The sequence below is a fragment of the Battus philenor genome, unplaced genomic scaffold, assembly GCF_028537555.1.
Source record: "Battus philenor isolate CCGP_79_NKW_IND1 unplaced genomic scaffold, ilBatPhil1.0.hap1 SCAF_6, whole genome shotgun sequence".
Classification (NCBI taxonomy): domain Eukaryota; kingdom Metazoa; phylum Arthropoda; class Insecta; order Lepidoptera; family Papilionidae; genus Battus; species Battus philenor.
Genome location: NW_027181726.1, coordinates 1,317,120 through 1,331,831, shown reverse-complemented (window position 1 = coordinate 1,331,831; position 14,712 = coordinate 1,317,120). Strand labels below are relative to the sequence as shown.

The 14,712-nt window shown below is 39.9% G+C and overlaps 1 protein-coding gene across 1 annotated transcript; it reads left to right on the top strand.

Moving 5' to 3' along the window:
- The first annotated feature begins 285 nt into the window (after positions 1-285).
- On the top strand, positions 286-1,966 carry LOC137930691 (somatostatin receptor type 5-like). The gene has a single exon (XM_068774043.1). The coding sequence runs from the start codon at positions 318-320 to the stop codon at positions 1,563-1,565; it is 1,248 nt and encodes a 415-aa protein (XP_068630144.1). The 5' UTR covers positions 286-317; the 3' UTR covers positions 1,566-1,966.
- Positions 1,967-14,712: the final 12,746 nt, after the last annotated feature.

The following is a 14,712-nucleotide window of genomic DNA, read 5'->3' as shown; positions in this document are numbered from 1 at the left end:
AACAAAAAACTTTAACTAAAGAGACATGAAAAAAATGTATTAAAAACTTTACTATCAGATTAGGCTTAGTGTTTCGGTTCCAGTAATTGCTGTTTAGGGCTATGATTTAATTTAATATAACCTATTTACCATCTAGATCTATCTAGACAATATTGCTAATGATTAGATTCTCGTGTTCGTCTTTCAAACACTGGTACTTGGCCCTATTGCAATGTTATAACTCTATCAATTATCAAAATTTCTGACATGGGCGCATGTATGAACAACTTTATTTTTCAGGTACTGATTACGACACCGACAAGTCAAACCTTTCCGCCATGGAGATCGAGGAGATGGAAATGTACGGGCACAGCAACTACAGCTTCCACGAGAACGCGACGCTGAACGGCACGTACGAGAACTGCCCCAACATCAACCTGCCGGTGGTGTACGTGGTGACGCAAGTGCTGTACGCGCTGGTGTGCGTGGTGGGGCTGCTGGGCAACACGCTGGTCATCTACGTGGTGCTGCGCTACTCCAAGATGCAGACTGTCACCAACATGTATATTGTGAACCTGGCCATCGCCGACGAATGCTTCCTCATCGGCATCCCGTTCTTGATTGTGACGATGTCGGTGCGTTCATGGCCGTTCGGACGCTTCATGTGCAAGGCGTACATGATCTCGACCGGCATCAACCAGTTCACGAGCAGCATCTTCTTGTGCATCATGAGCGCGGACCGCTACGTGGCCGTGTGCCACCCCATTGCGGCGCCGCGGCTGCGCACGCCGCTCGTGTCGCGCGTGGTGTCGGCCGCCGCGTGGACCGCTTCCGCGCTCGTTATGACGCCCATCTTCATGTATACCACGCTCGTGCAAAGCGACAACGGCCTCTCCTGTAACATCGTGTGGCCCGAGCGCGAGTTCGCCAAGGGCCAGGCCTCTTTCACGCTGTACTCCTTCGCGCTGGGCTTCGCTGCGCCGCTCACCCTCATCTTTGTCTTCTACTGCCTGGTTATCCGCAAGCTGAAAACGGTCGGGCCTAAGAACAAGTCCAAAGAAAAGAAGCGCTCGCATAGGAAGGTGACGAAGCTCGTGCTGACCGTGATCGCAGTGTACGTGCTTTGCTGGCTACCGTACTGGGCGTTCCAGGTGGCGCTCATCTACTCGCCGCCCACGGAATGCGCGAGTCGTATCACCATTACCGTGTTCTTGGTAGCGGCCTGCTTCAGCTACAGCAACTCGGCCATGAATCCCATCTTGTACGCTTTTCTGTCGGACAACTTCAAGAAGAGCTTCTTGAAGGCGTGCACGTGCGCGGCGGGGAAAGATGTGAATGCAACGCTGCACGTGGAGAACAGCGTGATCCCGCGCAAGAAGGGCGGTGGTGCGGCGCGTGCGCAAGCGCGGGCTGCTGTGGAGGCGCGCGGACTGGGCGCACCTGCCGCGGGCGCTTCGCGCTCCGACGCCTCTACCGCCGTCACGTCGCGCTCTGCAGCCGTCAGCGAAGCCCTGCCGCTGGAGGCCCGGCCCACCGCGCACACGCCGCTGATAGCCGCCAACGGCGTGGCGCACTCCCGCCTCTGAGTGCGGGCCTCGCGCCGCTGCCGCGAGCCCTCGAGCGCCGTGCTCGAGGAGGACACTTTAATCGTCTCTATCGATTGAAAACCGAAAAGACTGTGCGAGCCGCGCGCCGCCGGGCGGACCCGACCCCCCTGGCTGTATTGTCGCGAGTATTTATTGTAAAATATAAATTAATACCTAAGCACGAAATTTAAATTGAAATGAACTTGGGGACAACTTTAAAACGAACAAAGTTTCGCAATAGGGTTGTAACGATGAATTTACTAATGTAGTTAGATTTTTATGATATAGTGTGTAAGTTTACCGTTTGTATACCATTGGCGGGAGATGTAAAGATGTACATATCTTGTAAATAATCACAGAGTGTCACGACGTTTGAATAAAATCGTATCGGTAACCGAACACTGGCTCGTGTCTTATTCATTCCCACCTTGTAGACATCACCGGCGATCGGAAAAATCAATAAAATCACCTTTGGGAGATTAAAAAAACCGATAAATCCCTGGTAATCACAATACCTGTTAACATGGGCTAGTAATGATGAACCGATAATTAAACACGAGACATGGCGAGGAAACAAACAAATCAAATTTTTAACTAAAGACACCGACATATTTCCTAAAGAACCTTAATCGAAGTCAGTGTCGTGTAATAGGACGTACCTAAAGTTCCTATAAGCTTAATTTTCGTCGACTTAACGTTCGTGCAGGTACATTAGGCAGACATCAATCACGGCTGACATTTCCGCCGCCTAAGTAGAGGTCGGCGATATCTAATAATATCAGAAAGCAGTGCCTTTCTCTCTAAACATCGTTACTATCAGCGTCTCGGCAATATCAAAGGCACAGTGTACGTGTGTCGATTAGTCTAAATATTTACTGCAGATTGAAAGCAACGTTTGTAAACAAATAAGCCGGGCGTGGCTCACTACATAACAGTGCAGGTGCGCCTGGAAATTTTCGTTATCTATTTTTTTACATATCTCTCAATAATATAAAGATAAAAAAATACGCATACAATTTTTCCTGTTATCGTTTATTATTATATACATTATGGTTATATCTTGATTTTTATTCTTAAAGTAATCAGGTATAATATGTTGAAAATACCTTAGCACTCCACAGATTAACTGTTTGGGTGCCAGGACGATCGCGGTGTTTGGGGCTGACGACACATTGCAGTTTAAAGGAGGCCAGTTTGCAATTGCGTTCATATTCACTGACATGACTTCTATCTCTCTTCTACCAATGATTCGTTTGGAAGCTAGGCGTACAGCCTTCAGGAGGTTACGGAGAGATTTCGCTGTAATGCCTCGCACGCATCCTTTCTTATTAATTAAAAAAGGAAATTTAATTTTCATTTGTAAGATGGATTTAAAAAAAAATGTGAGCCCATTGCTCACTTATAGGATAAACAAGACTTCGTTAAATTTTTTTGAGATCCGCCTTAATTATGAAATGACTAGTGATTTTAATTTTTTTTAAATAATTTTATAAATAATTAGTATTAATATCCAAAGGCTGAGGTCAGATTTGATTTTTAAATTTCTTTTCTTAGATTCCGTAATGTTTATTATATCGTCTATGGCATTGCGCAGGGCATTAAAATAATTGCAGAGGGAAAGACATGCGCGTGGCAATGCATCGCCTGGAGCCCGGCTATACGAAACTGCGTTAAAACACATTTTAAACCATCTACAGACTTTGTAAGAAAATGTTAATACTTTTGTATTTATATAGCTTTTAGTAAGATTTAAAAGAAATTTTAGGATTTTTAATAAGCAATTGATGTAACGAGGGGGTCGCCAGGCAATGGCAAAGTTTTTGTATCAGTTGTAGACATAGCTTCTAGTAATCAACTCGAGGGCTCTCCAGAGCTTTTGGTTAAGCTATTACACTGTAACCCTTACAGGATTTGGAGGCTTCCAGGTCACTTTCATAGAAGCATCACTGTGTAAAGGAAACTCAACTTAAGCTGTCGCTCTGAGAACTGTTTAGCACTCTGATACTGAACGGCTCCATTATTTACTGTTATTAGATTACGACTCTGCAGCGAAGTAATTAAAGCAAAATGTAAAATTTTTACACAGATGGAGTACCAAGCTGTCAAGAATTTAATCGATCTTTTGCAGGCTTAGGCAAGTTTAGACATGTATTAACGATCTCTAAAAATAAGAATGCTTTGTAATGTCAGGCGTGAAAGATATAGATAAGATAAAGATATTTTAATTAGAAATTTTAGATGTGAATATCGCACGAATAGAATCGCGTCGCCAAGCTAGTGCAGCGCACGTGGAAATGTTTAGTATACAATCAATATTTCGGCAGCTCGAGTTTTCATCATCCGGGAGTAATGGAAGCGTCCGTCTGAGCTGTCTGGTCGGCTGTCGCTGCTGAAAGCTCGCGACGTCCAAATGAACGATACGATTGTTTCTTTATTAATCCCGTTGTATGACTGAAGTTTAGATTTGTTTCAAATTCGATCGCCAGTTGTTCCGTCGATGGATACGTCAGCTACACAAAATGAATATATACTAATTTATATATAGATTTTTTTAGAGGTATGCTCTTGTGTCTTGTTTGGTTTAATTGTAACGCTGTTACATATTACATTTGCTTGTCTCGTCGACTTAGAATGCCACAGACAGAGATACACGTGCAGAGTGAAACACATACACACACATCGGTTTCTTAAATAAATAATATACATTTAACCATTGATTATTTATACATCTGCAACCGTTCTGTATTTTAAAGAACAAAATTGTTAATAATACACAATAAAGAAGTTACTATATGTTACCGATGATTATAAATAATTTAAAATTAAATAAACACAACGACATACAAACAGAACCCCGCATGTCGGCATGTGCATCGTTGGGCAGGAACTTTAACAAGGCCGATATACGAGTAGACCGTGTTAAATCTATTGTTCTCTATTTATGCTCATATATTACATGGCTTGTCGTCACTCGGAAACCTTTGAACTCAACAGGCCATCGGTTGCACGTGAGATATGACTGTTGATTCTTTACACAATTTTTATTTATGAATATCATATTTTAATACTTAAGAAAAAGTCTAAAAAATCATAAAAACCGACTCAAACAATCTTGTCTGGTGTAATTAACGCGTTCTATAGTAGATGTTGTTTATTATTTTAGATTTAGCCTTAAATAACAAATAACCATGATAACTATTATATTAGGAAGGGAAACATGTAATTTATTTCACGATTCTTAATGGAATCAGGCGTTACCTTGCGGAAGTCCATCCTAAGTAAGAAAAGGACCAATATTCAGCCACTTCCGCACATGCAGTGGTAGTCGTGCAACAAAGTGCACCGCCCGCCAGCCCGCTGATAAATGCGTATGCGGCAAACAATGTGAATTACACAACTGCTGTCAAATCACTCAACACGTGTTTTATCCCTCCACGACGCATCTTCAGGAGTTATGTTATACCGATTAGTGCCAAACACAGAGTCACTAATATATAGTGGCTAAATATTGGTCCTTTTCTTACTTATTTCACGATGTTTATATAGTTCGGACATACGATTGACGATGGCTTCTGTCCTTCAGCTCTAGCCCGCCGTGTCACAGATTGATGCTCCTGACGGTCGCAACCATGTGAAGGCCATACACTAAAAAACAATTTTTATTAAAAACCCTTTACTTCGATACGCGTTACGACTATACGTAAAGCTTCCGAGTTCAAGGCTCGGTCTTAATGGTTATCGGGTCGCTCGTATTTGTATGTAAACGTTCGCGCGCGGTAATGTACATGCAAATGGAACGCTGTTCAATTTTATTAGTCACTAACACCGGCGCTCGTCAAGTAAGTAACGGCCGGAATTAAGATTCAAGATATGCAAAGCAAGTATTTATGTGGCGTCCGCCGGCGAGGGACCGCTTCTATTTGTTATTCGGCGTCTTCATTTAGTTTACAACAGTCGAACGGGCCTCTAAAATGTTGCTATTTAAGTGAATTTGTCTTTGAACTTAGTCGAAACTATTAGCGGTAAAAAATCCTCTCCTATAAGATTTTTTTTATAAAGCGATGACAAAAATAATATGATTTTGTAATTGCACGAAGGCCCGTAATTTTGATACAGACCGTTGAAATTATATCATCATCATGTTAGCCGATAGTCGCCCACTGCAAGACATAGGCCTCTCAATTCTTTATTTATTCTTCCAAATCAATTTCACCTTCTTTAAGTAATCCCCGTCCGATAAAAGACTTTTTTAACAGCGCTTTTTTCAGTCCTCGAAACAGAACAGTCTTTCCGGTATATCCTTTAAGACCTTTTTCGATTCGGCTTTCCAATCGTGTCAAAACGGCGTAACCGCATTGGATTCTTGAGTTTGCTGAAGCCAAAAGTGGTACGGAGTCTGATCAGCAAACTACGATGGTTGCGGAACGATATGAGGAGTTTTGAGCAAAAAAGTCGCTAAGAATCAATGCAGTATGACATCGACCAACACGACTTCGCAGCCTTCTCCAAGAAACGCTGGTGAACATGAATTTCTAGAATAAAGCTGCTTCATACCAAGGTTCTACTTAGTGTGTATTACAGTCCTTCCTTCCGCATCGACTACTTTTATGTACTGGAAATCATCCTTGAAAATCTAGTTCCTTTGTACAATCAAACTATAATCATGGGTGACTTCAATATTTGCCTCCTAATATTTGACTTTTGTTCTTTCTCTCTCGAGTCCACTATTGAATCCTGTAATCTTTTTACTCTCCCACTTTCACCACTGCCACTCACCATTTTCCGAACTGTGCTCCTTTTCTCCTAGATCTCAACTTTGTTACCGCCGTAAACAATGTGAGTAAGCATTGCCAACTTTTTGATTCTTTTTCATATCATGATGTCATTTTCCTCCGTATCCCTCCACCAGAAGCATCATCGAAAATACTCCTCTAGCGTATATTCGCAAAAGGATTATTGATAACCTACGCAAATAAGTTGCAAAAATCACCTGAGGTTCGCTAATCACAACGGATTATGTTGAGGATAACGTCAACATTTTCACCGATAAATTAAGGCGGCTTTACGACACACACACGCCGTGATATAAAATCTCCGCTGGTAAAGAAAGCTGCGGCTAAATCGAAAGACAAGCGTTGGACCGTTGACCAAAATTGGCAGAAATAGGTAACAATCCGCAATCATTGCAACAAGGTGCGTTGATATGCACAACGCAAATACGTTCACTCATCATTTGAAAACGGTTATCCAGTTAGGGTCTGGAATTTTCTTAAGGTACAGGGAGTTTGTAAATCTTGTCTGTACTCTTCTACCTAATAATATAGATTTAAATTCTCTTAATCAACACTTCTCCGTTCGACTTTAATAGGATCACGAAGAACTCCCGACTGCTCCCAGATAGTCTTCACGCGCTTTGCTACTTGTGATGTTAAGAAGAGTATTATGTCGATAACCACTAATGCCGTTGGAAATTACTGTATCGGACGATCCATCTCCATCAGAGTCTCTCCTGGTGCTTGAAGTTTAAATTATTCCTCGCCCTAAAATATCGAATCCTTCTGCCTACTCCGACTTACGGCCCATATCCATCCTACCTTTCGACAGTCGGCGGTCATAGTACTAATATCTCTTGAATTCATGTTACGGAAGACGTCAAATTTGGTTTGAGAAGTGGGAAAGTATTAGCTTTACTTGATTTCCGCAACGCTTTCAACACTGTTGATTTTTAAGTTTTATTCTACCCTCTCCGTCCACTTAAAATATTTTCTACAGCAATTGAGCGATTTCATAGCTACTTGTCTTCACGCCGGCAGTGTATTTGTGTTAAAGACAAAGATCTTCTTGGCGCTCCACTGCTGCCGGCGTGCCTCAGGGTGGAGTTATTTCTCTACTTCTTTTCTCCATTCTCCATTCAAATCAGCTCCGCTCTTCCCTTGTATGTTGTGATCTGCAGATTTATAATCAACCGTTGGGGAAGTTGACCAATGCCGAAACGAAAATAAATTCTAAGCCAAGCGATATTTGTAAGTGGGGTAAGGCTCATAGTCTAAAAGTAAATCCGTGTAAAACGAAAGTTATTGTTATCGGCAGCCCTTGGACGCTAAGCGGGGAAAATTGGTAATTTGTGACAATACTATTATCCCATTTAGCGATAATGTTAAAAATCTCGGGTTGTACCTGGATAGAGCATTCACATGAGGACCTCAGCTTAAACATATTAGTCGTAAGGTTTTTACATCTGCGGCGTCCATGCGAAAATTCCTGATTTCCTGCCTACCGCTGACTACCAAGATTTCACCTGTACAGTCCTTTCTCCTTCCTATCCTTGAATATGTTGATATATTAATATTACTGAAGAACAACATAGCTCGAGTGCCTTCAGAATTTTTGTGTTAGGTTCATATTTGGTCTGCGCAAATATAACCATATTTCTATATTTCGTAATAAAAGGTTGCCTATTCGACTTCGCCGGAATGCCCGCAGTCCTTTCCCTTCTCTATAGTATTTTGTTTAACTCGCTTACTCTCTTTTATTAAATCTAGATTTTATTTTCACGTGACTCACATGATAAGTTGCTTAGATCATCGGAGTACTTGAAATTGATAAGTATTCTTCTTATATATAGATATACAAGGATTTGTATGAATGTATGTATTTTTTTGTATGTACGTACACCCTACACTGAGAGCGGTTTCCTTTGTCTCTCATCTCCATCCAAAGGTTGTCTGGTAGAGATCGCTTTGAGCGATAAGACCGCCTCTTTGACCATATGAATTGCTTCTTCCCCCCCCCCCCCCTCTATTTATTGTCTATGGTTTCCAAAAGTATTAATATAAAACTGCCAAATAAAAATAATTACGAACATTAGTACTTTTATCATATATGTATCCTTCAGTTACAAGGTATCCAAACACGTTCTGATCTAAGAAGAACCTGCAACAAATTCAGTAAGGTTTTTTTAAAGTTTTCTTTCTTTTTCGGAATCCTCGTTTGTTCTTAATGGATTTCAATGAAAGCTTTTCGGTATATATAAAGCTTTATTTGAAATGAATGATGTAATGGTATCATGTATTGAGTTTCATTCTACTAATTTTATTGTGACTTTGAGAGTAATAAATTTGCTCGGCGGCGCGCGGGTAGCGGCGGGTGGCGGCGCGTGGCGGCGCGGGGCGGTGCGGGGCGGCGCGGGGCGGCGCGGGGCGGCACGGGGCGGCGCGGGGCGGGGCCGGGCAGTAAACTGTGACATCCGCAAACGGACATTAACGACACAATCAAACTAAAATATCTGACATCGGCGCGGCCAATTTGGCAACTAAACCCTCATTATCGCACTCCTATACATTCGCCCGCGCGAGCAAATAAGACTCAAATTAATTAACATTAATGAATAATCACCCCCAAAGTCATTGTAGAGCCGCTTGCGGGACTTTAGTCGAATCCATTTATCTGCGTTTAGCACGATCTTGAATCACGGGCTCGGTTCAATTTATGAAATAATTGCTAAATAAATTAGGGTTCCAAAATTTCGTTGACGACAAATGAAACATTCCTTCGTCGCTTATAAATCATTGACTGCACATAGTGACTAGTGATCGGATCGAGAATAACAGCGTACAGGCATAACGTGGGTATCCCAAATGTACTAAATCACATGCGCGTCTTTTTAAAAAATAAAAAAAAATACTAAGATTTTCCTTGGCGAAATACTTATACGTATTTATAAAAACGATTAGCCGTCACTATACTAACTTTGAAATTCAAAGAATCATAATTTTACTAAAGGTATGTCCATATGAGAAACTGCGAATGCTGATTCATGTGTATATGAGTTCCGTTTACTTTACAGATAATTCGTAACATAATCCCTTTTGCTTCGGAACATAACCACGCATTGTTTCCACGCTGCTTACATCGATTCAATTTGGTATTCTTATCGCCATACACGTTATTAATCTTTAAGAAAACAAAGTAATTGAAGTCAAATTTCCTAAGCGTAAAACTTAAAGACTGCTAGATCAATTCGTCTATTTTTCTGACCTGTGAAAGTTTGTAATGAAAAGATAAAACGAAAATTGAAAATTGTGATAGTTGTACAAAAAACTACTCATTTTTTTTCTATAATAATAATACACTAAATAACTACGAACTACTAACTAAATTAAACTGCTTCTTAACAAGCATTTGACATCAGTTAAGACATTAAAAAGCGCGTTAGTTTATTATTGAATAAAAATTACCGTGTACCATAAAACATTACTAATATAATATATTACTGTAATCTGGCAGTGTATAAAAAATAAAACATATCTTTAGTAGTCTATGTTCCTAAGACGTTCAATAAAATGAATAACGTGACCATTCTAAAATATGTTTTGCTAGTGGCAGTAACGTTAGCTAGACTATAAAAAACATCGAAGTCGGTTTGGCTCTCCCGGACTTCTAAAAATCGGAACTCTATAAGGGGTCTTGAGTGACAGCCCAAGTCGAAATCCCGTTTCGGAGGCTCCAGCGCCAGACCACTCCATGTAGCGTCCACCCCAGCCACCTAAGAGCTCGGCGGAATTTTGATATGAATATGAAATAGGAGAAGAGTCAAATTTGACACTCATCCCAATGAGACAACAGTAATCACACAAAAGAACTATTTCAATTATCATCATTGTTTCAGTCGCAGGATGTTCATTGCAGGATATGTGGACCTTCCCTATAGATTTAAAATAGAATCTGTTGGAAGCGACCAGATTCCATTGCCTTCCAATGATTTTAATAGGGTCATCTGTTCACATTGTTGACAGACGACTCTTACTTCGCTTGCTGGTCTACTTCAGAATCTAAAGGACACAGCGGTTATTCGGTTTGAGCGGTATTTGTAGTTACCTCCCTTTCGATTCGATGCCCTGGACTGTGTTCTTTAAGACCTTTTTAAAGGTAAAGTTACTATTCCTATTATAATAGCAATTTATAAATGCAACCGTGTTATTATTGCATTGTTTACGCGATCGTGTTATGGCTCGTGCGAGTGCATAAGACGCCATCGCTTTAAACTGTGTCGTTGTTTATATTTGGGCAGCGGCGAACCGAACAACACTTTCCTGTTTTCCGATTCCGCCCCGCGCTGTTGCGCAAACAATTCCGTTCGAAGAATTTTTCCATTTTCTCTGCATTTTGTTTTCGCTTTCCAGTTTTTGTCGCGTCGGCGTCACGTGGCGCGTCCATTATGAAAATTGAATGAAATACGTTCATAATGACGCGAATATTCATCCTCCTCGTGAGGGCTGTACGGGGGAAATTGTAAAGAGTAAGGCTTTTAGGAGATAATAAAACACTTTCTTCACTAAAAGCTATGAACAAAATTATAAAAATATAACTAACTTTACTATACTTTTCGACTTATTTATAAAAAAATCACTGAATTTAATTACATTACGAACGCTGCAAGTTTTAGTAGAGGTATGTAACTTTTCATACAAGAATTCGTGCGCCCATAGACACAAGTTTAAACTTACCTTAGGTATCAGTATCAACTAAGGCTTTGTCAAATTGTTACTATCTTTATTTTAATCATCGTGTCAAGTCACCGTGGCGATCTCCGGGGAAGATTTTGCTGACAGGTCGCGTCTATCAGCTGATATGATTATGGTGACGAACTGACGCCTTTCAGACTGTCGTTGTTTCCAGTCATCATCATTAGCTTGGGGCTATGATCGCATATTGTATTATGTTCTTATTAATATTAATCTAAATTAAACCACCTGTTCCTTTCTGTACCTTAAAACATTACAATGAAATTATATGTTGCTATATTGGAATGCGATAAGTCGAATAAAATGACCGAAGTCTGTAGTTATTTTAGAAAGCAAATACTTGTAATAAGATCCCTTTAAAAGGTTTGAACTTACGGGTCCTTAAGTGCCTGCGATTTCCGCTTCCCCTGTCGCCGGCTGGGCGAAGGCACATCTATTTCCGCAACGGGTTCCGAATTAATATTTGAATAGATTTCTTCTAAAACGGTTTACAATTGGATAAGCACGCCTTTTATTTGGTGTTAAGTTAGTAACAAAAATGTAAATGTCGTCATAAAAAAACCCGGCATAGTTAATTGTTGGCTCTTCTCACATATGATCGTGTTTGGATCCTTCGTAGCTTTATTTTAAATGAATAAGCGTCGTGTAAATTGAGTTCTTGCCGATAAGTTGGGAGATTAAAATTGCCGAAATTTGAGTAAACATTTTTAGCCATTTTGGCCAATTTCTTAAGAATATGCGATGTCGACCCAAATACTAATGACAATTTTAGCTGTTTTCGGCAATGTTTTTTACATATACAGTTAAATAAGCTAGTTAAAAATAAAACAAATCGTAAATAAATAAAGCGGCCGAATCACAGTGCGAATAATTAAAAAAGATGCGAACTAATCCATGCCTGTACTAATTAGGTCCGCGTGCACAGGCAGCCGGCGGCGAGAGTACGTCACGCCGACGCGATAAGCTAAACGACTGTTTTATATCATACATTGCGCCCGATGTTCGCATCCTCTAATTTAATCAGCAACCATTTAATGCAATGTATATGACACAGGTATGAAGTAATTTGAAATCGTTGCCGGTTTTTTTTACCGGCCGATATCGTAATTAAAAATCATACACTTCTACTATTACTTCTTATATTTACGAGTAATTTATTTATTAAAGACATTCACCAATTTTTTAAAATATTTACCTTTGTCTATTATTTTGTAGGAGCTTCTCCTTAACTTATGACTTAATAAAGAAAAAATTTAAATACAAATGGCGTTTTAATTATAAGTATATGAAATAAGAAAATATCTTTATCACTTTTGCCGTAAGTAAATAGGACTGGTTGTAAGCGAGCTCCATTCAGCTTCTTCCAACATCCTCCACCTTTAGGCTTTAGCCACCATTACTTAAGCGAGTATGACTTACTCACTACAACCTTTTAACTTGTCAACCATTGGTCAGATCAGTTACTTTTGTTCGTTTACAAATCTCCTGATTCCCGATCCAATCTCGTCGAGAATCCTGGTCACAGTCCTTGCCGTGGCTCACAGAGAGTCCGTGAGCTGAACAACGAATCTCAGAGTGGGAGACCATTTCTCAACGCCGTGACTTATTTAATCGCCATATATATACATTTGTATGACAAAAATGAAAAAAAAGTTTCTCTCGTAATTCCGCATTTCAGGTAAATTTAATTATAACATCTTCTAGTTATTCTATTCTATTCTATTTTCTGTTCTAGGAGTACACTTTCTTGATCATGAACACAAAGCTATTTCAAAAAAGGTGATCAGATCTGAGTCTCATAGCAGTTGTCAAATAACCTCGGCGGAGTGAATCGCATTTGCCAAAACTAAGGTCCTTTTGTCAAAGCACTCCTATGTTTGTAAGTCCTTTTAAATTTGATATAAAACATCTGTACATAACGATAAACAGTCGTATCTATCTCTGTCATTCTATATGTTCTCATTTCCATCTTCTTATTTAATACTTTCAACCGAAAAATTGCCTAGATTCCTGTTGTAAGACTTTTTAGATTTTTCTTTTCTTCATTATTGGAGACCGCAGTCTTCAAAAGGTTACCTTTACTTTCCTTAACTTTGTTTTTCAGCTTATAGTTACGTAATTATTACTAGGAAACCTTTCTCCTTCTTTTTTTCAGCTGACTGACGCCCACTGCAAGGTAAAAGTTCCTCAATGTAAAACTCGCCAAGAGAACCGGTCCTGAGCTGCCCGCTTCTAGCGACTTTCCACGACCTGTACTATGTCGACGGTCGACCTGATGAAGGGCCTGCCCACTAGGTTCAAAACAACCTTAGGAAACATTTACCGGAGATTAAAGGAACCCTCAGAAAGTGTAGCCTTGATCTGGACATGGTACTTTCAGTTTCTTCATAAATATAAGAGTACATCTGTGAGGCTACAAATGTGTTTCTATTTCAGATAAAAGATTTGGATATTCTATTAGGAAACCGTATGGATTATGAAACGATTTGTTCTGTTTGCGAAGTCGAACCAATTTTCGAAATTAGTTACGTAAATTAATGTTATTGTACGAGAGCACATTTATCTGTGCAGACGAAGTGGGCAGATGGTTATTCAATAGATTTATGATACTTTGACCAATTCGATCAATTCTGTCTGCTTTTAAGTACGAAATTGATGGCCGATCGCAACTTGTCAGACGCACGGCGGGCGTAGTGGGTAAGACCGGTGTCTGAACGTCGCAAGTAGCGGGTTCAATTCCAAATATGTGAATTTTATTTTATTTAGTTACTTTTGACATAGCCGGGAAACACTGGTAGACCCAAACCAGAGAAAGATACGCAGGGAAGAAGGCGGAGAAGGCCTTCACTCAAAGAGGAGTCCATATACCGCAATAAACAAATCACTTACTAACAATCAGACATAAGTAAAGTATACTAACATTTCAATCGTAAAATAAGGATGGATATAAAGGATATGTTTTTAAAATTCCTATTCTGCATATTGGAAATAATTATTGTTTACTCTCTGTCCCTGCCGACTTTGCACAGCCAGAAGTTATAGGTCTGTGGAATTCCAATACAAAAAATATTTAATGCTACATATTTCATAGTGATCATTGTATACAGGATGCTTTGAAAAACGCGTAAAAGCTTTAAAGCCTTTTACTGTCTAATGAACTGTACATTAACCGCTTTAAAGTTTTTACAGCTATAACTCATCATACTGTATATTCGAAGGACAAAATAATATGCGTAAATAAATAAAGTAAACGATTGATTAGTAATAAATAAAGCTATAGATACACTCATTCATGAAGCAATCGTGTTTGAGATTATTAAAATATTTGTTCACGAATTGAGCCGCGCGGCAAAGCACTGATAGCGCGAAAATTCCCCCGCGGGGCATCCGGCAATGTTTGCACTCGACCGCTACACACGGCGGCTGTAAAATACAATTGTTTTAGATAAGTTAATACCGCAGTTACCGCATTCCCGAGTTACTTTTTGTTCGTAATACTTTTTGTATTATGTTTAGTCGATTAATATTTTTAGTATCCGGCACGTTAATGCTGTATGACATGGATGCACAGACCGCGGCCCGCCGGTCGAATACTGGTGGCCCGCCGACAGCAAAAATAATAC

Bases quoted from the DNA above. Each gene is read 5' to 3' on its own strand.
- LOC137930691 (XM_068774043.1), top strand. From the start codon at position 318: ATGGAGATCGAGGAGATGGAAATGTACGGGCACAGCAACTACAGCTTC.